A 27,533-nucleotide genomic window follows, 5' to 3' on the forward strand; every position below is an offset into this window, starting at 1 on the left:
TTGCTTCCCCATAAGTCAAAGAGGCGGATTGTTGCTTTGCCCTCTGGAGTGAAGTCGTCCCGCCTCCTGCTGAGAAGGAGGCAGGTTCAGGGTCCGATCTGTTTACACTCACCGGGATGAACAAATGAGCGCCAATCCACGATGGGGCCCCGAGCAGAAACCGGTGATTTTTATCCTTATTTTGAAGGCGTATCAATAGATCAGTTTCCACTTTGATACTCCGTGGAAACCTCTTTATTTTTCTTTCTTTGCCAACTTTTCCTAAGAAAAAAAAAAAAGAAGAAGTGTCAAAGTCTCCAACTTGTTTCAGGGGACTGTTGGATTGACTCTTCCAGCAGTAATGGCTTCTGCCAGGCTTGATTACGTCGCTCCGTGGTGGACATACTGGCTGCACAATTTTCCACACTTCAATTTTCTTTTCCAGTCGGTCGACAACACCTTCAGTCCGGAGGAGGCGAGCTACCAGCAGGTTGGTAACTCTACCTGTGCGTCAAAGCGCACGGATTTGTTTGTTGAACACCGGCTTTTATGTCCAGCAGTATATTTAAACACCCTATATACCGTTGAATAAAAAACAAATAGTTTGGGTTAAGAAAAAAGCAATTCTTCCTTTCCCTTTTTCATCCCACTTGGATGTCTGTGTATGTAGCTCTCAGAATTTTGGTCCAAATATCAGGAAGTAGAACCCCACCCTGATCAGTAGTTTCCACATGATACCTTATGACCTGTATTATCCAGGTTGGCATTCAGAGGAACAAGGTGATACAAGTTTGTACCCATACATGTGCAGAAATCCATAAGTAAAAAGAAATAAAGATATAATTTTGTCTTGAATGTAAACATCAAGCATTGGACAACACCCCAAATATTTCATTTTACACCCAGACTGGATATGATGTGCAGGTGTCCACAATTTATAGTTCTTCCAATAATAATATCAGGATATTTTTATTTATATATATATATATATATATATATATATATATATATATATATATATATATATATATATATATATATATTTTATTTCATACTTTATTCTTGCTAAGATGAGCTAATTTCATTTTTGACACATACCAGGCTTTTAGTTTCAATCCACAGCTGTTTTTCATGTCTAAAATTAACTTTTTGTAACTTGTATTTGATTCTGACACTTATTGGTACAATGTTCATATTAGATGTCCAACATTTAACAATAAGCGGCTGTATCTGTGAAGTTTTATCTGCACTGCATGTTCCATCAAGCTCTGAATTGTTAAAGCAGCCATTTAACTAATAAGTTAGAGATGTTTTGAAATGCAGAAAAGTAAAATCACATTTTCCCTCAAACCTTTTAATGATGTAAAAGTCATTGGAGATGGGAACTGAGTGGGCAGCAGCACCAGAGTCATTATGAACAAAATGTAACTATTATGGAAGCCAATATAAAGTTTATGCTCAGTTGTTTCCATGGTTTTCCATCTGCAGTCTATGATATGTTTACGTTATTTTGCAAATTGCACACATAAATGCTGAGTTTGTTTACAACTGAAAAAGCTCAGTATATTGTAAGTACCAGACTAACAGCACAGCATTAATGAACACCTCAGAAAGTACCCTTTTATGTTCTAATTGTAAACTACTGGGACCACATTAATTCATTGTAAACTATATGTGTACCAGTTCTACTTTTATATGACCATGTAATGATTTTCGAAAACTATTTGCTTGTGGAAAATATCAGAGATACTTTTACTTTTACGTAAACTTCTCCTCCTTGTTTAGGTCTCTCATTGTGTTTCTTTTGAGACATTAATGTCCTTCATTGATTTTCAGCACTTACTCAGTCACAGAGACAGTGGATTTCAGGACTGACATCTTTCAAAACTGATCCTCAGACTTGTGAAAAGTGGACAATTGGCAGTTACAGATATATTTCTTAAAGCAATTGATTTTTATTATCCAAAAACTTTAGGCATTTTAAACCAAACGCCCTCTTTTGCAAAAATTCCATACATTCTGGTTGATGACAGTAAAAAAAAGAAATTCTGTGTCAGTCTTTCCTCCTACTTGTCATTCATCTGTTCCCCTGTTAAGGCTTTGCATACAGTGGAAATTGAAGTGCCAACATGTGTAATTACTAAACAATTGAGTGGAAAATTAGAGGAGCAAGTGGAGCAACGTTGTTGTTGTGAGGAGCCTGAACTGAGTTGTAGTGACTTGAACCCATCCTGAACTCTGCACAAAGTCAGTTCGGAGTCATCAGGAGCTCCACGAAACAATTAGCAAATCATTAGATTAAAAGTCTGATCTTGATAGGAGTGCAGGTGGGGTCAGCCCAGCTGCATACACATCAACAATCATGGGTTGGTGTTTGTTTAAGCATTGCATTTTACTCAAATTTCACAATTCTTTTAGGCCTTTTACTTAACTAAACTTTAAATGTAAAACAGTGAATGTGTTTGTCAGAATACACAAACCAATATATGTAAATTTAATGTTCCTGCTGTCGATGCAATTCAGAGAGCATAAATAGTCCCTAATGAAATTCTAAAACTGGTTTGTCAGTCCACCAGATATTCACTCACTGAACTTGTGAGCAGTAAAACTTAAGAGTGCAAAATATTGCTAAGTGCAGTTAGGATCATGCTTTTGTCTAACCCGCTTTAAAACTAATTAAGTTTTAATGTAATATAATTCAAAGTTACAGAATTAGCTGAGAAATAAGTCTTTTTTTGCACACAATGTCCAAAACATCTATTCACTTTGTAAAAAATCCTGTTTTCCTACATTAGTGTGCTTCTGTGTCCATTCTTTAGGCTTTAAATGTTTTGTACACTCAGAAATCACAAGACTGAGCAAAAGCCTATGTGTCACATGATCCCCCCCCACACACACACACATAGCCTTGGATAATTTCTGCCTTCCTGTTAGCCACAGTCCAGTCTGTGCCACTTGACAGCAAATTCTCTGTAAGCTGCATTTGCCATAAAACCACAAAAGGTCTGTGCTTCTCTTTGCTCTTTTTGTTGCTGTGAGCAGCAAGAATAATGTTGATTATAACGATGAAGCAGCTCCGCATTAGTCTGAACAAGGGCTTTAAACATGAGCAGTGTTTGATAAAAGCAGGTTGTTTTGGCTCAGGGGATCAACCTCAAGGTTTGTGGCCTCAGTCAGTCCACCACCACAGATAATACCTTTTGATTCTGTAAATAAAAATTGCTAAAAAAATGTACCGACTCATTCTTCAGAAAAGAGTCACATCCTGACATGTCTTTAACAGAGAATATTTAATTAATTTTGTCTCGTTCCTCTTTCAGTCTCTGATTTTTCTCGCATGCGCTGGTGCCGTGGGTCTTGTTGTGAGCCTGCTGGTTCTGGCAGGGTACCTGGTGCGTTTGTGCTGCTGCAGAAGGAACCTGGATGAAGAAACCAAAAGGCCTGATACCTGTTGTGTCACCTGGGTTGCTGTTATCACAGGTCTCATAATATGGTGAGCATAAATGGTAAAATATTACTGTTGTGTTCTTTGAATAGTCCTTTACACCGATGTGGTTACCCGTACCTTCTTTGTAAATGTATTATTATTGTCAAATAGAATCGTGGCTGGCAGTGCTGCTGAAACACAACATATTGTCTGTATACGTAGAAAGTTTTTGGCTAACCTCGGATGCACCGGCTGGCTATATTTCTGAGTCTCAAGCTGTTTAAACCTCTGACCTTGTTGTTTGTGTTGCTCTTGACATTTTTCACTTTGTTCATGTTGACTGATATTGTTTCTTGGAGCAACCAGCACTGCTTTAAAACTTCCCAGTCCTCAGCTTGTCATCACCTGAGGGCTGCACGACGGCACAGGATTAATGACTTAGTTTTTCAGCGTCACAAAAATGTCTCTCTTTTTTTTTTTTACCTGGTTAAATCACCATGGCAACATACACCGAGCACATAATCTGCTCGGGAGCATTTTGTGTTCAGGGTTTTGAATAAAATCATTTACAAAAAAAAAAAAAAAAAAAGTGCCACTCTTTTACTTATTCTTTTAAACAGCTAAAAATAAAAAGATCAAACTGAAACTACATTTAAATGTTATCAATGTAAAATATTCTGTCTGCCCTAACAACTGATGTACTTCGACTGCTGATAAATAATCACCAGATTGTCCAATTACTGACATAAATTCAAACATTTAACTATCGTAATCAATGAACAACTCAGAAAGAATCCAACCAGGAATTAAATCAGGGACCCTCTTGCTATCAGGCAGCACTGCTACCCATTGATGCCCTGGATTTTTATGGTAGTTTCAAAACTGAGTTCAATCCTGGAGTATGTTGAGAATTTTCTGCAGCTGTCAGGACATAAAGATCAGGCATGTGTTAATTTTAATTAGCACAGCTAAATATTTTCTGGCACTGTTCCTTTCAAATAAGTTGTACAAACTCCATTCCTGACAATATTCTTAGTTTTTCTTTGCAGTTTAAACAACTTGATAGTTTTAAGAATGTTGTGGCAGTGCATTTTGTGCCGAAGAAATGTCAAATGGTGCAAAATAAATTGTCCATCCTATTTGAATGTGCACAGAGCCTGAAGAGGAAGGCATGGACTAACAAATTTCTCAGATTTTAGGTTTTATTAAGCCAGGTTTCTCAAAGAAGGCCACAAAATTGTGGTAAGAAGACGGATGTACATGTTTTTTTTTTCTTTTTTTTATATAGACACAATCAAAAAGAAAATCTTTGATCAGTGAGGTGCTGTAAAGCAAAAAAGTGCATAGCAATCTTTCTACGCACTCCCAGCAGTAAAAATCTCAGTCATAATAATTCAGAGTCAGTTATCTGTTATTTTCAAACCATTGATTTGAGGTTCAAAATTATGCCAATCACTTATAGAGACTCCAAATCAAATTTTTTTTGCAACACGGAAAGGCTGCAAATCTTTTCGAATAAATCTGTCTTTAGAGCTGCGAGATTCTGCTGATATTTTTTTGAGAACTAATGGGTAAAATGCTGATGAATATGTCAGCACTTACCAGCTCATAATCCTTTAGGATTATATGGGAACATAAATGGAATGGACCGCGTTTATACAACACTTTTCTAGACTTTTTGATCACTTAGAGTGCTTTTACACTACAAGCCAGTCTCACACATACACACACCAATGCACAGATTGGGGGCAATTTAGGGTTCAGTGTCTTTCTTGCCCAAGGCATGTGGTGGTGGAAGCCAGGATCAAACCACCAACTATCCAACTGGCAGCCAACCGCTTATCCTTCCTGTGCCACAGCCACCCAATTAGAGTGAAATTAAAAAGCAAAGGGGGATATTCAAGTTCACATGAACTAATAAAAGCTGGCGGTTTGCATAAAGCTTCCATTGTCAGATATAGGTATTTATATTTATATAATTTGATTTTAAAAAAGTCCTAAAATTTAAAAGGAACAACTTATTTCCCCTCAAAATAACTGAATTTGTGCACCAATTTGATAAAACTTGTGACAGTGTTGAACTTTAACTTCGTTAGCTCTTTTTATTCATAGTTAGTACCTACCACGGCACACAAGACCTGTTGTGATGCTAACTAACTGGGTATGATGCTGTTGCATAAGAGCTTTCATTAATCCTTCTATGTAAAATTTCTTGTGATACTTTTTGTTAATACTTGAATCATTTTAAAAAAGACTTAAAAATGTTAAGCAAAGAAGCTTTTGATTGTTCTTTGCTTACCTCTTTCTTTGGTATGTTAAAAGATACAGCACAAACGGAAAGTTTTCAGTTCTTACCACGGTGATCCTCAACAACAAAGTGAGCAGAGATTTTAAGAGTGCAAATATAGTCAAAATAAAATCAGTAAAATCTCATGTATAAAAGTAGCCCAGCCCTTGTTATGACGTGAACGTCTGACCTCCGGTGAATACTACTTTTACCTGTCGTCCTTGAGATGCTTCTAATTGGCTGGAATCCGCTTCCACCTAATGGAATTTATTAGACACAATTAAGTGTGCACACATCTTTCTATGCAACGTCTGATGGAATATCAGCTGTAAGACGTCAGAGTGGAAAACAAACTCTGAGGTTGAGAAAGCTGCCTGCAGGCCTGTAAGAGCATTGATCTGGGAAAGGATTAAAGGAACGGAGAAAGTGTCCAAAGGTGAAGTTAATTACATCATTAGAAAATTGAAGAGGTTTAACACAAAATTATGGTCACACGCTATGATTATCATCCAGTGTTCCTTTGCAAAACTTACAAACAGTCATGATGGAAGAGTGGAAAGACAGAAGGCGGTCATGACACCTTTGGAGTCTGAGAATAAGGATCTGAGTCATACTCAGACCATTAAAGTAAAACCCTTTATCTGACGAGTCAGAAGTTATCCCCAGGAAGTGAGCGTGTTCTCAGTTTAACCCGTCGAGACTTGATGAAACAGAGTGTTTCTGCAACACATGTGGCAAAAGAGCAGCTCAGACCAGCCACTGTGTGTCTTAACTGCCCTGGGATGTTTATTATAAATGCTCTACATGTCCTTGTTTTTTATATAATCTATAAAAGATCTTGGGTGTGTGTCATTCCCTTTGTGGAGCTTTTTAATCTAGTTAATTAGATTTGCAGCTCAAGCAGATAAAGGATTTAAAAGCTTCTGTGCCCATCTGAATGATTATTCTGGATCATGATTGGGCTAAATTGAATTTAGTAAATGAAACTTATATATATATATAAGCCTCTTCCTTCGGTCTTTGTTGCCCCTGCAGCAGTTTGGAGTACTGTCAGGGCAATATGCATGAAACTACAAGACATTTATACATTTTTCTCAAGTGGACACTTTGTTAAGCTCATGACATGAAGGTTTTTTTTTTCTTCCATTTTTTTAATAACCTCAGGCTACAGGGAGTGTTTTACTCAGCCACAAAAATCCTAATGTTTCCCTTGAGACTAAACTGCCCCATGATGTTCTGTCTCATTACTGTTTCATTACCGTACCATTAGCTGGTCTTCATTGTTGCTGATGTGTCATTTTGGCAGGAGGGTTAATAAGAAGCTCATTGTGAAGGCCAACACAGATCAGCTGGAATACAGATGCTGTGAAAAACATCACGCAAGAGTGTATGATTTCTTTATAAACCAGCTGAATTAAGTAATTTCATAACCACATTCATGTAGCTGGACTTTTGTTGTGGACTGCTGTAATTGTATTTAGTTTTTTCCTGCCTCAGATCTGATTATACATGATCCGCTGTGCTCCTCATCATAACCTGAGAGAACTGGTTTAGAGGGGGGAAACAAAAGAATCAGGCAGGGGATTCTATTATATATATGCAAAATGAAGACAGGAGCGCTTCAAAGAATCACACCAGAGTGACCTCTAAACACATTAAAACAGGAGAATAAAAGTTAGTATTGCCCGATAAGTCATTTGAATTTCTGAGCGACAAGACCAAAGGAAAGCTGTTTTTTTTATTCCACACTCGTTAAATGCACATGAATTTTGTCTTTTAATGAAAATGGTCTCTTAAATCTGTTTTGGCAAATTTGTACACATTAGTATGAAAATCCAATCCAACTGGAGATATGACATTGTCTGTGTAAATCCAGGATGAATGCTTAGTTCTGAATGACTTTGCTGAAATTTGTTGAAGCTGAAACTGAATTAAAACATGTTTAAAACAAACATAACAGAAATAACATTTGCAAAATAGTATCTAAAAGCTAAAATTAACAAAGCCAGAACTAAAAGCTGAAATTTCCAAAATTGTCACTAAAAGCTAATAGTAGCGAAAAGGTAGCTAAACACTTGATATATGATTAAAATAGTACAAAATATACAGTAGTTTGAGTCCAAAAAAGCATATGACAGACACCAGTATAAACAACAATAGTTCAGTACTATAGTGCGAGCACTAACTTGGCATTCACGCAGTAAATATCACTAATTATTGATTTTCTTGCGTAGGTGCTCACTGGATCTACAACTTACATATGTTTTAGAATCTTTACAAAAATGTGTTTCAAAACTGAACTCGATTAATGCCTACACCGTAAGGTTTAAGTCTGGTGGCTTATCTTACCGAAATTACGAAGCACATCAGGAGTTTCTTTTATGTACTGAAATGTTCACATGGTTGCACGGGATACATGCACAGTTGTTTAACATGACATTTTCTATCATTGCAAACAAATTGTTTTTCTTTTTCCGTCTTAGTGCCATGGTTTGCATGATGGTTATGCCTTCTGGCTCTTAGCAAATCAAATGAACTGAAATGAAAGATATATGAGGGCTAAATTGGATGCTATACTACAGTTTTTATGTGAGAAGTTCATTCAAAAAGAAACAGCAAGGTAATGAATTACAACTGGCAATGCATGTATATGTCACTGAGACTTTAATGCTGACAATATTTGAAAGTCTTAATCCCTCTTTTTAATTTCAGGATTCCTCGAATGGCAGAATGGGTAGAGGTAGAGCTCTTATAAAATAAATTATGGAGTTTGTTTTAGCATTTTACTTCAGCTTGGCATCCTTCTATCGTAATTTGTAGAAAAAAGTAAGAGATGGATAGTTCAGGCACAAACTTTATTTGTTTATGCAGGGAATGAAAATACTGTATGCATATGCTATAGTTTTACATGTTTGCCCTTTGATAACCCTGTGCACTCCCTGTGAGTGGTATAATAAAACACAGCAATCTGTTGATGTGTTTTATTTGCATCACTATTTTCACAGTTCTGCTGTAGGAGTGGGTTTCTATGGGAACAGCCAGACTAACGATGGGGTCTACCAGCTGACCTACTCGCTCTACAACGCCAATCACACGCTGGGTAGCATCAACAATCTGGTGAGAAAAGCACGCCAACCTCTGCTCCGCATTCTATAACCACGACGTGATAAATATTAAACATTTGCTGTAATCCAATACGCAGCAATATAAGAGGACTTCTGGTGTTTTACTGTTACTTTACAGCTAAATGTGTGTTATTAGAAGGAAAGATGCTCTTTTATTGGTACTTTTGTTTTAATTTAAACCGTGGCCTTTCCGTGATATGTCAGTTATTGCATTCTGTATTTCATTAAATATAACACAGCATTTGATTATTTATTTTTTTTACAGAACAGCGTTGTAAGTGTGGCATTGATAGAAAAAGATTCGTTGTGACTGGACCAGGCAATAAATGTGCCAGTGTTGTGGAAAATATAAACAATAATTTTGCTATGAATGACTGCATGGCTTATGCTTTTATTAATAATAATTACTAAGATTTGGGTAATGGAAAAGGCATGATCCTTGCATGGCTTGTTGCTTCAATTTTTATTTATTTATATATATATTTTTTAGAAAGCAATTCTTTACAGCTGGTAGACAACAGAGCTCCTCTTTTATTCAGAGCAGCGCCTCACTGTGGGGGGTCTGTATCCACTTTTTGTCACAGTGAGGGAATTTAGGTGACTGCTGTCTGCGGATTTGTAAATACGGATTATTTCTGTGCAACTCCTGACCTGCATTCGGGGGAAGTTATTTTCGGAGGCTTATAGGTGCAGAAGGGATCGGAAAGAGGAAGGAGAGGAAGAACACGGCCTTGCAAGAAGCAATAATCACAATGAGAAAGAAGAGGATTAACTCCCATCTGCTGTGCATTAATGGATGTTAATCCTCTCCTCCTTCCATCTCGTGCAGCCCTACTAACTGTATGTGTGTGAGCTTTGGTGCGTTTGTGTGCATGCCAGTATCATATATCCACTGAAAGTGCTTTAATGCACGCATGCTGTGTAAATGAGTGGGCAAATTAGTGTCCATGCTGAAATTCTGTTACTGCCTGTGATGGAAAAACAGAATCATGTTTGAATGATACTCTATTTAGTTCAAGGTAGATACACTGACTTGTGTTTATTATAAGCTTTAGGTTACTTTTTAAATTCTTAATTAATTTTAACGATCATCTTGAAATAATAGTTTTGTCTGTTCTCACTGATGTAAAGAACATTTGCACAAGCTCAAAAGAAACATAAAGTCATCACCTTTACAAATTCAATACAGGTTTTTCTTCCAGGGTTATTGTATTTACATCAATTTGAGCTTGATGTAACAAATAGCAAGTTTATTGTGTTTATTATTTTTGTTGTTGTTGTTTTAACTTTAGATTTGAGCTTTGATTGTTCTTCATCCTTGCAGCAGTCTTTCTCTGAGGTTTCCTGGTATTGATTTTATCCTAAAGCATGATAGATACTATGGCTGCATGAGAAGAATTAATGTTCCCCAGAGATACAAAGGCTTTCATGTGTTCAAAATTGTAGCTTGATGCAGCATACTCCACTTACAGAGCAGATGGGTTGGATGGCAGGCCATAAAGCTGAAGCTGCTTTGGTCTATGTTTAGGCTTGTGAATTGTAGTAGTTTCTTACACTTTTTTATTTATTTATTTGTTACTGACATGGCAAATTGTCTCTTCAGCTTTTGTTTTTGTGTGTGTTTTGTTTCTGTTTAGTAGCTTTTTTTTGATTGAGAGCCTTAAAGAGGTAGTTCAAATCTTTTAAAGTGGGTCTTTGTGGAAAGTTTATAAACAACTACTATCTTACCTGTTGTAAATAGCGTTATGAAGGACTTCAGTTTGAAGAAATAGAGTTTAATTCTGATCCGACTGACAAGCTAACAACTAGTCTGAGTCGGGCTGAGACAAAAATGTATTGCTGCCATTTTAAAACAACTCAAATCTTTAAAATCTTTATTGCAAATCTAAAAAAATTAACATCATCATCAGTTTTGCAATATATAGTTATTTACTTAGAATTCTGTGGTTATTGGCAAGCGCAAATAGTGGCAGCAGCAGGTATCTGTAGCACTTCTGCTGCAAGCCTGGGACACTTCCAGTAGAAATATTATATTACAATAAAATGAAGATCTAACCTTTGTTTCTCCAAAGAGAATTTGCTCAAAGAGCTATCTACAACTGTTAATATATTAAATGTTCATAACCTTCCTTTAAAATCTCTCTTGAGGGGAAAAAAATATCTGAACTTCATCTTTAAAGAGATGTTTGTTTTCATAAGGGAATACACTACGGAATTGAATTAATAGAAAGATCTCCAACAGTGACTCTGATTCACAATGCTCCAATTAGGTGTGTGATTGACTCTAAGGGCTGCTTGACTCCACTGACAGCTTCATAGGGTCTTCTCATCATAAAATGCTGAGAATGAACGGGTTTGTAGTGTGTCATAAAAGAAAAGATTGGATGAAGACCATTCTCCATTTGCTACTGAAGGGGGCTTTTGATAGTTCACACACATTTCATAATTCAGCCTTGTTTCCAGCGTTCGACTTGCAATATTAAGGGCCCTTCACTGCTGCCAAGAAATAATAGGTGAGAGAACATAGCAATCACACTACATCAAAATCTGTGTTTCCAATTTACGGGGGTGCTTGCTCTTTTACATACAGTGCTTCCTCTTTGAAATTGAAAGCTGCCTTGTGATCCTTCGAACAAAATGATTACCACTTCCTGCATCATAAATCAATTCTCTTGAATGTCTTTGCCTATAAAATAAACTCTCTTGAGTCTAAAGTGCTGCAATCATATATTGTTTTATTTCTGCAGTGAATAGAGTATATATCATTTGAAAATCAAGCTATAACCAGTGCAGTGTGGCTGTGCTTGGAAAAATCTTTGGTAGCGCTGCTGTGAGTTTCAGTTTACAGGCATGTCCAGTATGGAGAATTGTCCTTAAGACCCGCTTTTCTGTAAAAGAGAGCTTTAATCCATTTTAAAGGAAGACGGGGCAGTCCAGATTAGGGAAATGTGGATCACCCCTAGCAGCTCACTGATGGATTTCATTTCTCACAGTCTGGCAGACTGGCGTTTGATAAGATTTGAAGCACTGTGGCAGGAATTGTGAGGGATGATGAGCATATAGGGGCGAGAGAAAAAAAGAGAGAGAGAGTAGTTTCCTGGCAATCATATCCTCTACCCATTGGGATTGCTTGAGTAGAGGAAAGGCCTGTATCTTTGCCTCGTCTCCACATCAGCACTCCTTTCTGAGATCTTACTGAGACACCACCTTTGACATCAGTCAGTAAAATTTATTCATGGATGTTATCTTTCTGCAGTGTCAGTTGTAATATCAACGAGACGAAAAGAATATTGTTTTTGCGTTAGATTTTCAGTAAGTGGGAATGAACAGTGCCACTTAATTCTCTTGAATGTATTCAAGAAGTTGGTTGTGAATTAGAAAAGATAGGTGAGTTGTGGCAAATTAATGCAGAATAGACTACTGAAAGCAACATCTGTTCAAAATGAGTCAGGATTGTAACTCAACGTAATTCGATTCTAGTATGGTGCTTTGTGAGCTACAACATACAAGTTTTTATTTATTCCTTAAAGTCTGTGCTTTTTCTTTTAAACTTCCTTAAAATAATGAATAACAGTTCCAGATCTGTAAGGAGAAGTTGAGTCACCATGGGCTCCTTATAGAGAGACACTCGGAAGAAGTTTGGAATGCGATGTGATTTTGTGCACATCATTAACCCAGAGCATGACTGGAAAAGTTCATAAAATTAGCTCATAATACTCATCTTATCTAACTTATTCTAACAATTTCCACATGTTTGATTTTTTTTTAAATGGAACAAACACGAATAAAAACAAATTCAACATTAATTTTAATCAAAATATCGCAGCCTTTTCAGTGGGTTCTTGAAAAACATTTATTACATTAAGTTTATAATTATTTTGTTGCATTTAACGATGTGCAGCCAGTCGGCACTCCACTAGCTTGCTCACAGATTGGGAACAGTGTGAAACTTTAAACCAAGTCGAGCTTGAATTTATGTTTTTATTCAGACCTTTAAAGTTCACCTTGGCATAGGTGCTGGAAATGATCCAACTGCAGACAGAGATTGGGCCAAGTGAAACAGTGGAGACTTATTGTATTTCAGGTAAGTAATGAATGGAGTGAGACATGGGAACGGACAGAGTGGTTGTGCCAGAATGGCAGGAAGTGAGTGAGTGGCAGATGAGCTAAAACTCCTGGAAGGCAGAGAGGGAAAACAGAAATTAGCCCAGGGAAGAATCCAATACGAGAAAGCTAGAACGAATAGGACATGGTGAGACATTCAGACACCAGTTTGAGACAAACAATAATTTGGTGATGAGCCGAGTGTAGCCAGGCCTGTAAACTGCAGCTCGATGAGCTGATGAGTTAGCTGTGTAGAAAGTGGTGACCAGGTGGATGGATAGACAAGCCCTTAGCACAACACTTGGTTTATCAGTATATGTCTGTGTATCAAAGTTGCTGCTGAAACACCTCTGACCAGTCAATAAAGGTAGTCACAAAACTGAAATTACTTATTGTTCTAACCAGTAAAGCTGTTGTCAGTCTGCTGATTAAAGATGTTAGCTTGGCTAAGCACACAAGTGGTTCTGACTTGCCTATGTTTCGTTTCTGTAAAAACTACAGGGTCTCATTTTGGGTCTTTTTAGTGCAGATATGGAATGGCCACTGTGTGAAAAAGGCCTTTTCACAACAATAACTTCTTTTTAATATCATTTTAAAAAGGGATTAGCCACTTTGGCTGTTGCCTCCTGGAAATATGTTGAAATTCCCTCTAGCTGTGCAATCTTTATTTTTAAACATATAACTAGTAAGAGTGGATAAAACAAGAGGAAGAACCAAAAGAAAAATAAAACAACCCATAAAAAGAGCAACATGGAGTCATAAAACAAACAGTAAGTAAACATATGTGATTTCAACCCAATCATGCGCAGTGCTAAAAAGCTGTGGCACGTGAAGTCTTAAACAAGATCTGAAGCTATTGTGGTGGTTCTCACTGTGCTTTCTAATGCATCTGTCCTCTTAGTCAAAGACTGACAACATCTCGTGTTACAGTTCAAATAAACTTTATCTTATGTTCTCTCTTTTTCATTCATTGTATTTCTCAGGTTTCAGGATCTCGTAACAACTTTGAAAATGGACTCAAGCAGCACCTGGGACGTCTAGATGAGATCTTTAGTGCCAGGACTGACTACCTCCAAGCGCTGCGTTTCATGCAGCTGATGGTTAACAATGTTGTCCGTGAGCTGACGGCTCTGCCAGACATCAACAAAACTAAGGCTGACTTGGCAGCCATTGCAGACCAGACAGCTTTCATTGAGTACTACAGGTAGGTGAGCTTTAGCAACAACTCTAAATTGATGGAGATAAATTTATTTTATGAGTATGTGTAAGCACACTGCTCAGAATGGACTATCCGAAGCAGATGTGGAGCAGATGGGACTTTATTGATCTCCCTTGAGGAACCCAAGCCGGAAAAGCTATTTTTCCTGATTGCGAAATAAATGAAAACTGAGAATGCGCTCATCTTCCACTGAGCAGTGGAGCTTTAACAGGCATCGCCCTCACAGAACATTATGCACGGCAGTGTCTATTTGACCTTAAACTATTTCCTTTCATCGAAACTGTTGCTCTCGCAGATTGCAAATAGTTTTACGTTGTTCTATGAAAATGTTTTGTAAATCCAATAACAATTTTATTCAGGAAACAAAGAAGACATTTCAAAATAATAAAAATATCCATTATTAAAAGAGGAAGAAAAATAGCTGTATATGAAGTGTGAAAAACTGCTGATTCAAATTAAATTTAACGTTAAACGCAAAATACAAATCAATGTCAGTTGAGGACAAAATTAATATCCTGCCATTGTGCACCATGCTTTGCAACAGTTTCATTGTTTTAGTTGTTTGTAAAATAAGTTTTAGTTACTATGTATACATGCACTCTAAATTATTTTTATACTACAGCAAACCTAATTTCTATATTTTCCTTTAGCCTGTTGTTAAAAGTGAAAGAGCAGTAATGTTTTTTGTGTGTGTATGTCCGTGTGTATGTGTTTGTTTGTTTGTCAGGTTAGCAAAATATGAATCTTATGAACCACTGGACAGATTTCAATAAAACTCAGATCCTCAACACATACTCCAAGCTCTAACATTCTTGCAAGATACCAATATTGCAGGAAATCACCTATGTCAATGACAAGGTTTGACTAAAACTGTGATTACCTTGTCTTTTCTTATCAAATGATGATCTTAAAGGCAGACAAAGCAGCAGACAACAGTCCAAATAACCATTTTTTACCACCAGTAGTGATACAATATCCCTATATCAGTTTCATACACAGTCGTGCATGGCTCCACATGGGGTGTTCTTTCTGTACTGACACCGGATCTTCTTTTGGACCACAGTTATCTGACACTGATCCCCTGGGTCTTGATTGGATTTTATGTAGCTATTGAACAGCCTGCAGCTGGGTTTTGAACAGAAAATGTTACAGCAAATCCAATGTCATTTGAACAAAGCAAAAATGATACTTTTCTTTTTTTTTCCCCTCCTCAGTATTATATATTTTCTTCTCTCTTCTATGTGTGAATTCGGTTATGTCTTGGTGCTTCAGCGGTTCTGCTTTCACAGACAAAGTAAAGTGCACAACCTCCATTCATTTGCTCTCATCTTTGAGTAAAGTAATGGCCAGTCTGCAGTTTATTGAGTCTGTGAGAGTACCTCTGCACTTCTTTGTGAGAATGAGTGAATCATATTCTCTGCTGACCTCAGTGCACAGAATAACTATTATGCTACAGGTGCACTGCATCAACCATGTGTCAGTCTATAGTATTCAGCAAATTTAACTGTTTATGTGACATCCTGAATATCCATGTTTTTTACCTTGGATGTACATTTACCACCCTGTTAGGCCACAAGTAGTTGAGTCATGAGAATGTGCATTTGTTTGGCAATAGTCCGAACACAAATATGTATACACACAACATTCAAACCTAGAGTCAGCCATTCTTGAGAAGGACATTTTCAAAGGAGGATAAAAAATTAATGTCTATGGATTGGTGGTGTTGAATTATTAAGCCCTACAAGCTGGAAATTACCTGAAACAGATGGGCTCTAACTAGGAGACAAGAATGCTGATACAAGACACAAATTCATCTCACACTTTCAGCGGTGAACATATGTTCAGCCAGCACTCTCCGAGGCTCCAACACGTGCATATAATATGCTGTCTGTAAGTGGAAGTTAATGATGGGAATTGTTATTGATGCATCATTTTTCTGTCTTGTAGATGGCTGACTTATCTGCTGCTGCTCATCCTTGATCTGGTCATCTGCCTGGCCATGTGCTTGGCAATAGCCAAGCAGTCCCGATGTCTGCTTGTCACGTAGGTACCACAAGTGTGAATGGGGTTTGCCTTTTTTATGAAGTTAAAGCTACTTTTTTTATGTTGTGCATTTGTTCTGATTGAGGGACTGCAGAAAGAGAGAACTAAAGCCAGCATCTCTGGCACCATATACTCTTCATTAGCATTATTAGCGACCCACATGACGGTATCTTCAGATAGCTCTTATTCCTTTTCTCAACCGTTTTATTTGCAAATACAAATATGTGAAACTCTCAGTTAAAGCAGCTGATTAAAATTTTGATTTCAAAACTGAAACGAATACAAAGATTTAGTTGAGGAAGATTTGGTTGAGTAAATTGCAGCCAGTGATCCAAACCAACACTGAAGTCTGACAGGCAAACCCGCAATCCAGACTGCTGCATCCCATTTGCCCAATTTAGTGCAACCTACGTGTCAGTGTTAGCAGATGATGCTCGGGATCGCTCCTCACATCCCTTTCTAATGGGCCTCACTAATGCCTATTGATCGTCCAAGTAGGATAAGACTGCTCCCTTAACTAATTATTAAGTGCTCTCAGGCTGCTTTATTGTTGCTTTTAAGAAGGTCTGAGGAGTGGGTTGAGCGCTGAAGCCCTCATCAGCCTTTTTATATCCATCAAGGGGCCATTTTCTCTCTTTTTACACAGTTTATCTACCTCACACTCATAACACTTTCTGAGCTCTATGCCAGTGGTCACTTAAAATTCCTGCTGATAGTGGGGCAATTTTCTTAATTATGTTCTTTTTGACCTTTTTTTTTCTAAACTCGTCTCTTTAAAAATGGGGTACATGTGAATCAATAAACCAAAGTTTGCTGCTGCTTTTTGAATACAGTGCCACTTTTTGTGGATTGACAGTCTGAGCGCAGCCTGGAGGAGACAGAGCAGACAATTAGGAAGGCAATGAAAAGTATTTAAAATCAGTAATACATTCAGTTGTTGCTTTTTCAAATAAATGAAACATCTTTTTTTAATACATTACATTTATCTAGCAGTAAGAAAAAAAAAAATCAAACAAGAAATCATAAATTAATTTGCTTTTTATATAACTTTACTTAATTGAATTTCCACTTTATGATCTAATCTAAAATGCGCCACAGCAGCTGGAGCTCTGTTTTTAGGCAGAGGGGGAACAATTTTCAAATAAAAAGCTGAGGGGCATAAATCAAATTAATTGGCTGAAAATGGGGCTTCATTTGTCTCACTGAACCAAGACAAACTGATTCATCAGATTCTCCCCATATGTCTTTGTATTTTCTTCTGTATTTCCCAATCACCCCCTCACTCCCCCAAACACACACACACAGACACACCTTTAACTCCCGCCACTCTCGTTTGCTCCAGGATCATGGGTTTTGCTTTCCTGTCCTTGATCTTGAGCTGGGCTTCATTGGGGACTGGCACTGCTACAGCTGTGGTGAGTAAACCATAGAATCTTTATAGTTTATTTAGTTTCAAACCCAGGCTGGATTGCTTTTTCTTTTGCCTTATAAATATAATCGAATGTTGCACTATAGAGAGTCATTGTGTGCAGTGAAACCTCAAGATTTTCTTCACTCCTATTATAAGCCACTGCCGAGGTGAAGGCAGAGTGCTGATGTTTTTGCCTGTGTCTGTGTGTGCCCGTTCGTTTGTCTGTACCATTGGCGAAATATCTCTTGAGTCACTGAACAGATTTTATTGAAACTTTCACAGAGTAATGACTTGATGTACATCTACAACTGATTACTTTTAAAGTCAACTCTATGCATTCCTTCACATATTGCTAGGCCTTTTATTTGCTTTGAACTCAGCTTCCTGTATTTCTCTCATGCGGTCCTCCTAAGGGGTGTTCCTCTCAATACAAATTCAAAGATGTTAGCTTCTTAAAAGGTGTCTGTATCTGCCTGTGTAGTTTATGGTAAGCTCTTTCCTAAGGTCAGCCATGCAGTAAAGCTGATTACACATCCCAAGTCTTTTAGATCCAGGAGTCTTAGCCCTGCTGTAAATAAAGCAGCTTTCTAGCTTTAATTGTTGCCTTTGCTTTCTTTAAAATCTCGTCTGTTGTTGTTTGCAGTTTTATTTCTCTCTTAGGCCTTCTTCTCTTTCTGACAGATTGTGTTCTTTTCAAGATTTTGTACCATGTGTTCTGCGCATCTGGACTTAATGTGTTTAATGGCGCTCATATTAGGGACGCTGTCGGGGGTCCAGACGATAACCCCCCCTATGCTACCAGCTTTCCTTCATCCCTCATGTCCACTATGTCCTTTTCTTAATTTGTCTGCTCCCAGTAGGGAAACCTCACATCTGTGATTTATCCTGTGGGATTTGACTGTCTCTCATTGGCTGTCTCAAGGCAGGCAGGCAGGAGGAGACATGCAGATTTTAACCTGAAATCAACAACATGTATGCAAATTGAACATGTTTTTGTGAAACTGTCTGCAAATGCAAAAGCAAATAATTGATATTATAGACTGTGCATATATTATAGCTCACTATATTACTATTAAACATGAAACCTGCACATTTCTGGTCAGATTGTCCAAAATAGTTGAGTAAAATGTGTGTATCTTGTTGTTAGTACATTACATCACAGGGTCAGCTGAGGTAAACCGGCCAAAGATTTTATTTCTGTCTTGTCGTCAACCCATTGGCACCCTCTAAACATGTGCTTTACATCAGACTTCAATGGGTTAACAGGCAATTTTGTCCTCCAGGTTAAGTTATTTTTGAAAGAACATGCTTTAGAATGTGGGACAGTATGCAAAACAAACGAGTAAACTTGTTACACCTCGACATCATTAGTTAAAAAAAATGCATGCATAAATATTGTGCTTTTTGAAATGAAACTAGATGATGGTGGTGTCCCAGAAAATACTCAAATGTATGCATATTTGATGAGATGGAGCATAAACAAAATGTCTCCTCCAGTATAATGAGAGAGAGATGATGGTGTAACATCACAACAGTGCCTAGCTTGTTGTTGTACAGTTTTTTTTTTTCTTTTTTTAGATTCTGATCAACACAATGTGAACAAAATGTGATTTAAGTTGAATAAAAGCTGTGTTTGACACAAGTGTTATAATTAATGGATTGGATGCTACAAGTTGCTGCTGGGAATCTTGTGTCTTGTTGTATTTCATAATAACTGCATGTTTTAGGATTTTACAGCCTTTGCATGTATCAGTTTACCATATAACAGTAGACAATTGAAATTTAGTAGTGTGTAGCAGTGTGAAACAGTTTTTCATGCTATATTTGTGTAGGCTATTATCGATTAGTTGCGATGGCCATCTTGAATTGGGTTGACTCCAAAAGTTTAATAAATATGTGTCCAGTGGTTTATAAGATTTTTGCTAACAGACAAACATATTTAAGCACAGATGTTGTGTAATGTGTTGCACTCAAAGCATGTGTTGGGGACAACACTCAGCTCCTATCACAACAGATTTGACTTCAATCATTGTAAAACTGATTGAGTTTGGCCATTATTTTTTTTTGTAAGATTGCTTTGCTGTTACAGCCATCTTAAATCAGGTTAACTCCAAAAGCTAATCAGTTGTAGACGTCAACCCAGTGGTTACTTTCTAAAAGTTTCCATAAAATCCATTTAGTGATTCATAAGAAAGATTATGTGATTTACGCTGGTAGATACTTAAAAATACTTAAAACCTCATGTTATCCTACTACTGCACCATGATCTAAATATTCTAATTATTCTGGTAAAATATGTTAAATCATATTGTTTAATGTCTGCTTCTACATCTTTATCTCATACCTCATGTTAGAGTGACTAATTCTATATCATTTACCTGCATACACTGTGTACATTTTTATGACATTTTTTTGCCTGTTTTCCCCCCCTGTGTGTGTGTGCGTGGGTGTGTGAGCACCTATGCGTCTTTGTCTGTGTGTTGCATCATTGCTTTGTAAAATCAAAGCAGCTCTGCTCCCTGCCATGTTCTTTTGAGTCGTCCTTCACAGTGACGAGGTGGAAAAAGGCACCTCTTGATTGTGACTGACAAATGAAACGGTGGCTGTATTTGAAATAGATTACAGAAATGTGTTATCCTGAATGATAACAGGTTCCATGTTGCCTTTGAACTACATCAGCATGAATAAAAACCTGTTATTTTTTCCCAGCTGTGAATTATGCACACATGTATAAATAAAATGCTATGATGAATTTTGGTATTTGCTGCTTTGGATAGCTGCTTTTGTTGGTGGTTTTGCGGTGTGGGTGAACAGAGATTGCATGAACTTGACCCCAGACTCTCTGTGAATGTTCATTAGCAGCTGTCTATGAATGAATTAGAAAGCATGAAAAAAGAAGTATATTTCGTCCATGGTTAGCAAATCATTACTCTGCTCCATAGGACCATTACAATTTAAAAGCTTAATTGACAGTACTTGTTTTATTCCAATTCAATGCATTCTAGTCTAAATATGTGAGAAAATGTCGGCTAACTGTGATCATAAACAAACTGTTGTATTATTTTTGCACACTAAAGGGCAGTAAATTATTAGAAATAGTTTAATTTAAAGTCAGTCTTTTCTATTCAGTTGCCTAGCATAAATTTGGATGTACCTCTTTTACCTTTGCATGCCTTTAAAATGTTGTTATTTCCCTGCAGGGAACCAGTGACTTCTGTGTGTTTCCAGACAAGTTTATTGTTAACCAAACCAAGGATTTCCTCAGCGCAGGTAATTTATCTCTGCCGACAGAGCTGCACACACACAAGCTTTTGTCGCTGAGTGTTGGGACGCAACGCTAACCTTCCCTTTTCTCTCACCTTGCAGATGTTGCACACTATTATTTGTTCTGCAGTCCGACTCTACCAAACCCTTTCCAGCAGGTATCGACTAAACGTCTTAGCTGTCTGCTTATTTGTGCAGTCACTTACCATGAGTTACACATTGGAAAATGAATGAACACGTAAATATATTTTGTCGTTGTCATAGAAATGCAATTTATTATGTGCTGTCAATGGAATCTTACATAAAAATGCCCCATTAACAAATTAATTGCTCAAAATGATTAACTTTGATTAAGAAAAATGTTGTTCAGTGTTTGGTTCTTTATGAAATTGCTGTAGCTTTAAACCTGAAACTAATTAGTGTCTTAGATACTCCTAACAGAAACACCTGTGAGATTTTTTTTTCCTGTATTCTTTACATTGTGCATACAAATGACTACTGTGAAACATCACTGCTAACATTTTTGAGCATTTATATCTCTGTTCATCACCCCTTCTAAAAGACTTGAACCTCCTTTGTGCCAGGAAAGCTAATTATTTGTGTCCAAAATGTTGATTCACTGAAATCACCCCCCAAACAATAATAATAATGACAATAATACCTGCAGCTGTCACACAATTTCATCCAAGCTTGTTTACCACTTTGGAACTTAACTGCTCTAGCTCAGGAGTGAATTATTTTCACTGCGGCCAGATTTAGTCATATAAACTTATGTGACAGAAAACTATAGTCTTTGAGTGTGTTTTTACACAAACTAATTAAAGGCCAAGCATTCCTTACAGGAATTCACATCGCCTGCTGCCTTTCATTGCTTTAGTTTTTAAGCAATGAGTAGCACTTTAGGTATGTTTTGCTACTGACACACAGCTACAACTAAATTGAATTTTAGCACAGTATCTGAAAAATTGACTGAGTTATAGCCATTTTTGTGTTTCTAAGGTCAGTCGGCTGTGGGAGCTATCTTAAATTGGGTTGACTACCAATGTTAAAGCAGTGATTACTTTCTGCAAGTTTATTTAAAACTTGTCAAGTGGTTCATAAGTATAGAAATACACACAAACAATGTCAAAAATATTATCGTCGGTCTTTGCCCTTTGACAGTAAGTGATAAATATGAAGGAGGGTTTTAGCAAATGCTTAGGAAACATTTGACATGACTGTTTAGAATAATCTTAAATCGATCTAAATCTACATGGCACATTGTGTTAGTTTTTAGAGGATAAAACCGTGACCTGTAATTATTAAAAACCCAGATTCTTAGCTATCATCACAGCACCATTTATGGATTAAAAGGATGCTTGTTTACCCAGAAAAGATAATCCTTTTCTCTGATGGCCTAGTTGATATAAATATTGGTCTTTTGTTTCTGCTTGAGATTGTTGGTGGAACTGGGAGGGGATCATGGTGGGCGAGATGATTGATAGCAAAGGATAATCTGTCTGTCTGGAAAAAAAAAAAAAGAAATTTGTCCAAGGCTAAGCGCATTATGAAGCCTTACTTAACACTGAATTGTTTGTTGACATGCTGCTTTCCTCCCGAACAGTACTTAATAATTGTTTGTTGTGGACATGTGTGTGTATGATGTGGCGAATCATTGTGTTTCCACAGTCACTGACGGTCTGTCAGCGCTCCCTGACCACCATGCAAATCCAGATCCAGGGGCTGTTGCAGTACTCTGCGCCGATTTTCCCCACTGCTCAGGTAAGTGGCTGTCTGACAGACTATTACACTGGGATGTGGAAGGTTGTGCATCACCGTCTCTCCTTGTACCCCTTGTTATACAGAGAGACCTTTTAGGGATCCAACGACTGTTAAACTCCACTGAGTTCAGTCTGCACCAGCTAACAGCCTTGCTTGACTGCCGCGGGATACATAAGGTAAGGTCAGAGTGTGACTGGGACATTTTTAATGGGAACTCTTTGTAGCAGAGCTTAAAGCCACTTAGAGAACCACTTGAAATGATTTTTGACCTTATCTTTGTACTTCCCATCCACTCACACGTGTATATATGCCATTGCACTGTGAAAACACTGCATCTAAAGGAGACAGACTCTACTCACCGCCTTCTGTTTTCTGATAGGTAAAAAATGTCCTTTCACACATCAGGCTTGGACCAGCACTTCAAATGTCTCCTGTATTGTGCATTAATGGATGACGAGGTCCCCCTGCAATCCAAAAAAACATACTATTCACACTGCTTCTGACAATGCTGTATTACATTCAGTGTTTCTCAAACATTCTGCAGCAGAGACACATATGACAACAAAACAGAGACAAGACAGTTTTTCAGAATTTGTTTGTCAGACAAGAAGCTGAGCAAACTAAGAATGCATCCAAAACAAGCGTGTCATCAGAATTAGTCTGAGCGCAGAGAGCTGTTTATTTTTTCCAGTTTAAAATGGAATTCCAAAATCGTTTGTGGTTCAAAATGAATCACCTTTAAACTGTTTCTTTAACGTTAAAGACATAGCATTCTTAGAAGGAATTTATATCACCTACCGCCTTGCATTTCAGAGTTTTGTGCTAAGATCATTGTATCCTGAGAATTAATGGAGTCATTGCCAATTTGGTCAAACCTGGAAAATAGCATTCTGCACTGTATTTCAAGGTTTTGCATGATCTGTTGGCACTTACATTATGTTTTCATCGACTGTCACCTACTACAATGGCAAATTTTAGCTCCATATCTGTGAAATTCACTCAGTAATAGCCATTTTTGTGTAGACTAAGGTTGAGTAGCTGTGGCAGCCATCTTGAGTTGGGTTGTCTTGAAAATGTAATCAATTGTAGATGTACACACAAGTATTATTTCCTGCAAGAAAGAAATTTCAGGCGTTTATGAGATATTTGGCTAACAGACAGATGAACACATGCACACACACAGACCTGGATAAAAACATCCTTGTCCATCTTTGCCTTTCGGTGGTAGGCAAAAATAAATTTTATTAGTGCCAGTGAAAATGAAGTAAGGACATGAAATAAACTGCCACTTTCACAGAACTTGTGTTTTTTTTTAGTATCACTGGTACAGTAAATGGGTTCATCTGCGTGTAATGGTCATGGTGTTATGTTAGAGTGATATATATTTTTTTCCGAATGCTGACAGCTGAGGGTTTTTTTTTAGGACTACCTGGATGCCCTAATGGGTGTGTGCTATGATGGGGTGGAAGGGCTCCTCTACCTCTCTCTGTTTTCTCTCCTGGCTGCCTGCTCTCTCTCTGCCATGCTGTGTGTAATTTTCCGCCTGTGGACATTAATGGGCAGCAGGTCAGTGCCGAACCAACCCTTTACTCCATTATGTACTGCTTGCAATGTACTTCTGCAAAAAAATGTTCACTCTCTGTTTGACTGCCTTCCTGCCTCTTTGTGCAATCTACGACTTTCATCCAGGGAAAAGGAGTACAACGACATAGATGAGGAGGATCCGTTCAACCCCGAAGCGCGTCGGCTTTCATACAACCCCAGAAGGTCCAACACACACAGCTTCTGTAGTTATATCAGCAGCCTTGGCAGCCAGACCAGCCTTCATCCACCTCCTCAGTCTACTTCTAATTTGACCTTACCACCTCCTGAATACATGTAAGATCAAATGCATATGATCATACCCTCATATTTGTGTGTTTTTTTTACTCTTTACTATCTTTTCTTTGCATTACAGGAATCAGTCCATGCTGTTTGGAGAGACCCCTCGTTATGAGAATGTGTCGCTGATAGGGAGAGGATCACCACCTCCCTCGGTTCGTTGGCCTTATGAAGCTTTAGTGTCCCTAGTGTGATGATGATGATGTCACTTGTGATTCTACTAACAGGAAGCATGCACTATGAGCATAACAATGCCCAGACACTGCAGACAACCTTTTCAGCCAACATGTAGAAACTGGACTTATACATATATGCATGTGATGGAAGACTGATCTCTGCTGGCCATTTGTAAAAATGCATCTATTTTTAACCTCACTTCAACACTCACTGCTTTTGATTTGAATTGTATTTCTGATTTTTTACAAAATAAAGGTTTACTTCACATAAAAAATTCAACACTCAGTGCAAAATAACGTCTTGCTGGTCCTTCAGCACTGTGAACTTGGGTATATCATGTAGGGTATCCACTTTAATTGTTGCTTTTATTGTGTGTAGTGGATCACGTCTCCAGAGTTGGGGCTAAATAATAGATAACAAGCAGAATACTGATAAATCCACAGTCCGCGTTTCTACTGTGTGATAGGTTTTTTTTTGTTATTTTTTCTGTTACAATTTTTTTTGTTTCTGTGGCTTCATCTGCCTTCACTGCACACCAAAGACTTGAAACATCTTTTTGAGTGGGAGAAGGCAGGAAAGAATCTGGATCGCTGTTTAAAATGTGACTTTGCCTCTATAAGGCACATTTTTAACAGGCGCAGGCATCTGTTCTTTGTGTATCTGTGACAAAGATGCTTGAAACTTTTTTTAAAAATTGCAATAAATACTGCATTTTGTGCTACGTATGTCTTTTGGTTTGAGGTTTCTGTTTGGGTTTTGCAAATCAGCATTTCTTTTTTCTTTTTTTGTGAGTGTGTGTTTCTCAGTATTGTGTCCAACTGAAGCAGTGACTTTATTTGTTGTCTCACTCTTTTAAATAACTGCAAATTTTCTGTCCACTTAATATTTTTTTCTGATTAGTTTAATTCATTTTCCTTTTTTAAATATATTGTAAACTTATATAAGGATGTTTGTCACACTGAATGTTTTAACCTACGACCTAAATTTAGGGAGATACTTTTAGCTCCATACAGTACCACAGCTTTGACCTCCTGGCACTGTTTTTCCCACTGAGTGTTGCATGTGAGTGCAATTTATTTTATGACCCTTTATTTTTGCTCTCACTTTTCATTTCACCTGCTTTTTAACTCCTCGCACCAATGACATTTCCCCTCCTAGTTTTGCATTATACAGACTCAAAAACAGCACATAATAACAGGAGTATTTGTGCATGTTCTGACATGGTATTTTTGTTTTCCTGCAGTATTCACCCAGTATGAGGACTACTTATCTATCTATGACTGATGCCCAGATCAGACACTTTGGTGGTGAATTCCAAGTGTAGCCTGCTACCCGTCGAACCCTTCAGTGCTTCAGTTTGAGGTTCAGAGCTCCCACCATGAAAGCTGTCTTCATGACATAATCCTGTTTACGAGGACAACAGGCTGACATCCAGACTAAGGCATGAAAGCAGGCCACGTGACGTCGTTACTTCAGCAACACATCAGCACACTGCTAGGAAAGCTCTTAATGCAGTTTGGAACAGAGTTTGCCAAAATAGACACATCTGAAAAATGTACTTGTTCTATGGCAGTTCTACAGCTCAAATGGAAGCATTTCTATCATCCAAATAACAAAACCTTCAACTCAAAAGAGCCAACAATATCTTTTTTTAAATATTCATGTGGCATATATGATTACTGGTCAGTATTAGGATTTTGCTATGATATGAACCACAGAATTTGACCACATGTAGGCCTTTAATCAATGTATTTTTGCAGTATCTCCTTTTCCTCAGTAGAAATGTATTACAGTTTTTCTTGGCCTTTTATTTTAAATGGTGCAATATGAACTGAAACACCCCTTTTTAAACTTTTTCTAAACCATAATGGAATGTGTAATAAAGAACAAACAATATATTGTAATTCTGTTTTCAAACAGTTAACGATGCCTTTAAGAATATGCCAAATACATGAGGTGTTTAATGCAACTCTGGGGATGTAGCTGCACGTGGCAACATTGTTTTCAACCTCTTACCAACAACAACAAAATAATTAAGCCAGTGTTTATATGTGTGCTGTAATTTCATCACAACAATAATAAGTCTTAGTACATATAAATTGTTTCTTTGTGTTTATTTTGAAACAACAAAAATCTTGCAAGGACCAGTGCCACTATGATGAATCTAAATGGAATATGCAAAAATTTGAAGATGTTGTCATGTTCATTTAGCCGTTAAAAAAACTCTTGATTTTTGGAGAAATCTGCTTTATGCTGTTTATATGTCAAATAAAGTGTCTAACAAAACTGCTGCACAGCCTTAAAATCCTGTATTTAGATTTTCTATCTCACTGTGTACTCTTCTACTACTACTATTCTTCTACTACTTGTCTAATTAGTATGACCCACAGTAAGAGTATTAGGCTAATTAGGATTTGATGTGACCTGTTTATCACACCAGGAACAGTGTTCTCAGTCAGCTGCATGAATAGAAAAACAAACTGATGGAAAATGTCTGGCTCTTCCACAAAGTGTTTTTCAGATTTTAGTAATCTTAAAAAAAAAACACTTTGTGAAAGAGCCAGATATTTTTCCATGTAAATCTAAAGAAACGGGTTCCATTTATATGCAAACATGGAGGAGTTTTGAATGTAGCCAAATGGGCTGTGTGCAAAATAGTTCTCAAAATTCCACTCAAACTGAAGAAAATGTAAAAAAGGGGAATTTTTCATTAAAAACTATAGTTTGTTTTTATTTCTTTTCTACAAGTGCTGATATAATTTAATACATTTAACATTTTTGTGAAACAAATCAAAAAGCTAATCTAAAAAAGTGTTAATACGTACGTGTGTGTGTGTGTGGGGGGGGGGGGGGGG

The 27,533-nt window shown here is 37.4% G+C and overlaps 1 protein-coding gene across 1 annotated transcript; it reads left to right on the forward strand.

Moving 5' to 3' along the window:
• The first annotated feature begins 72 nt into the window (after positions 1–72).
• Positions 73–26,773, forward strand: LOC108241247 (protein tweety homolog 2-like). Its single transcript, XM_017425267.3, has 14 exons — positions 73–469; positions 3,300–3,472; positions 8,699–8,810; positions 13,906–14,126; positions 16,089–16,184; positions 17,527–17,599; positions 20,796–20,865; positions 20,962–21,017; positions 22,528–22,620; positions 22,704–22,796; positions 24,044–24,186; positions 24,310–24,498; positions 24,578–24,656; positions 25,922–26,773. The coding sequence occupies exons 1-14, from the start codon at positions 341–343 to the stop codon at positions 26,000–26,002; spliced, it is 1,608 nt and encodes a 535-aa protein (XP_017280756.1). The 5' UTR covers positions 73–340; the 3' UTR covers positions 26,003–26,773.
• The last annotated feature ends 760 nt before the right edge of the window (positions 26,774–27,533 follow it).

The sequence above is a fragment of the Kryptolebias marmoratus genome, linkage group LG12, assembly GCF_001649575.2.
Source record: "Kryptolebias marmoratus isolate JLee-2015 linkage group LG12, ASM164957v2, whole genome shotgun sequence".
NCBI classification, from domain to species: domain Eukaryota; kingdom Metazoa; phylum Chordata; class Actinopteri; order Cyprinodontiformes; family Rivulidae; genus Kryptolebias; species Kryptolebias marmoratus.

Coding starts and splice junctions, on each gene's coding strand:
- LOC108241247 (XM_017425267.3), top strand. CDS start 341: ATGGCTTCTGCCAGGCTTGATTACGTCGCTCCGTGGTGGACATACTGG. Junction 22,797..24,043: donor ACTGCCGCGGGATACATAAG/GTAAGGTCAGAG, acceptor GTTTTTTTTTAG/GACTACCTGGATGCCCTAAT. Junction 24,657..25,921: donor GAGGATCACCACCTCCCTCG/GTTCGTTGGCCT, acceptor GTTTTCCTGCAG/TATTCACCCAGTATGAGGAC.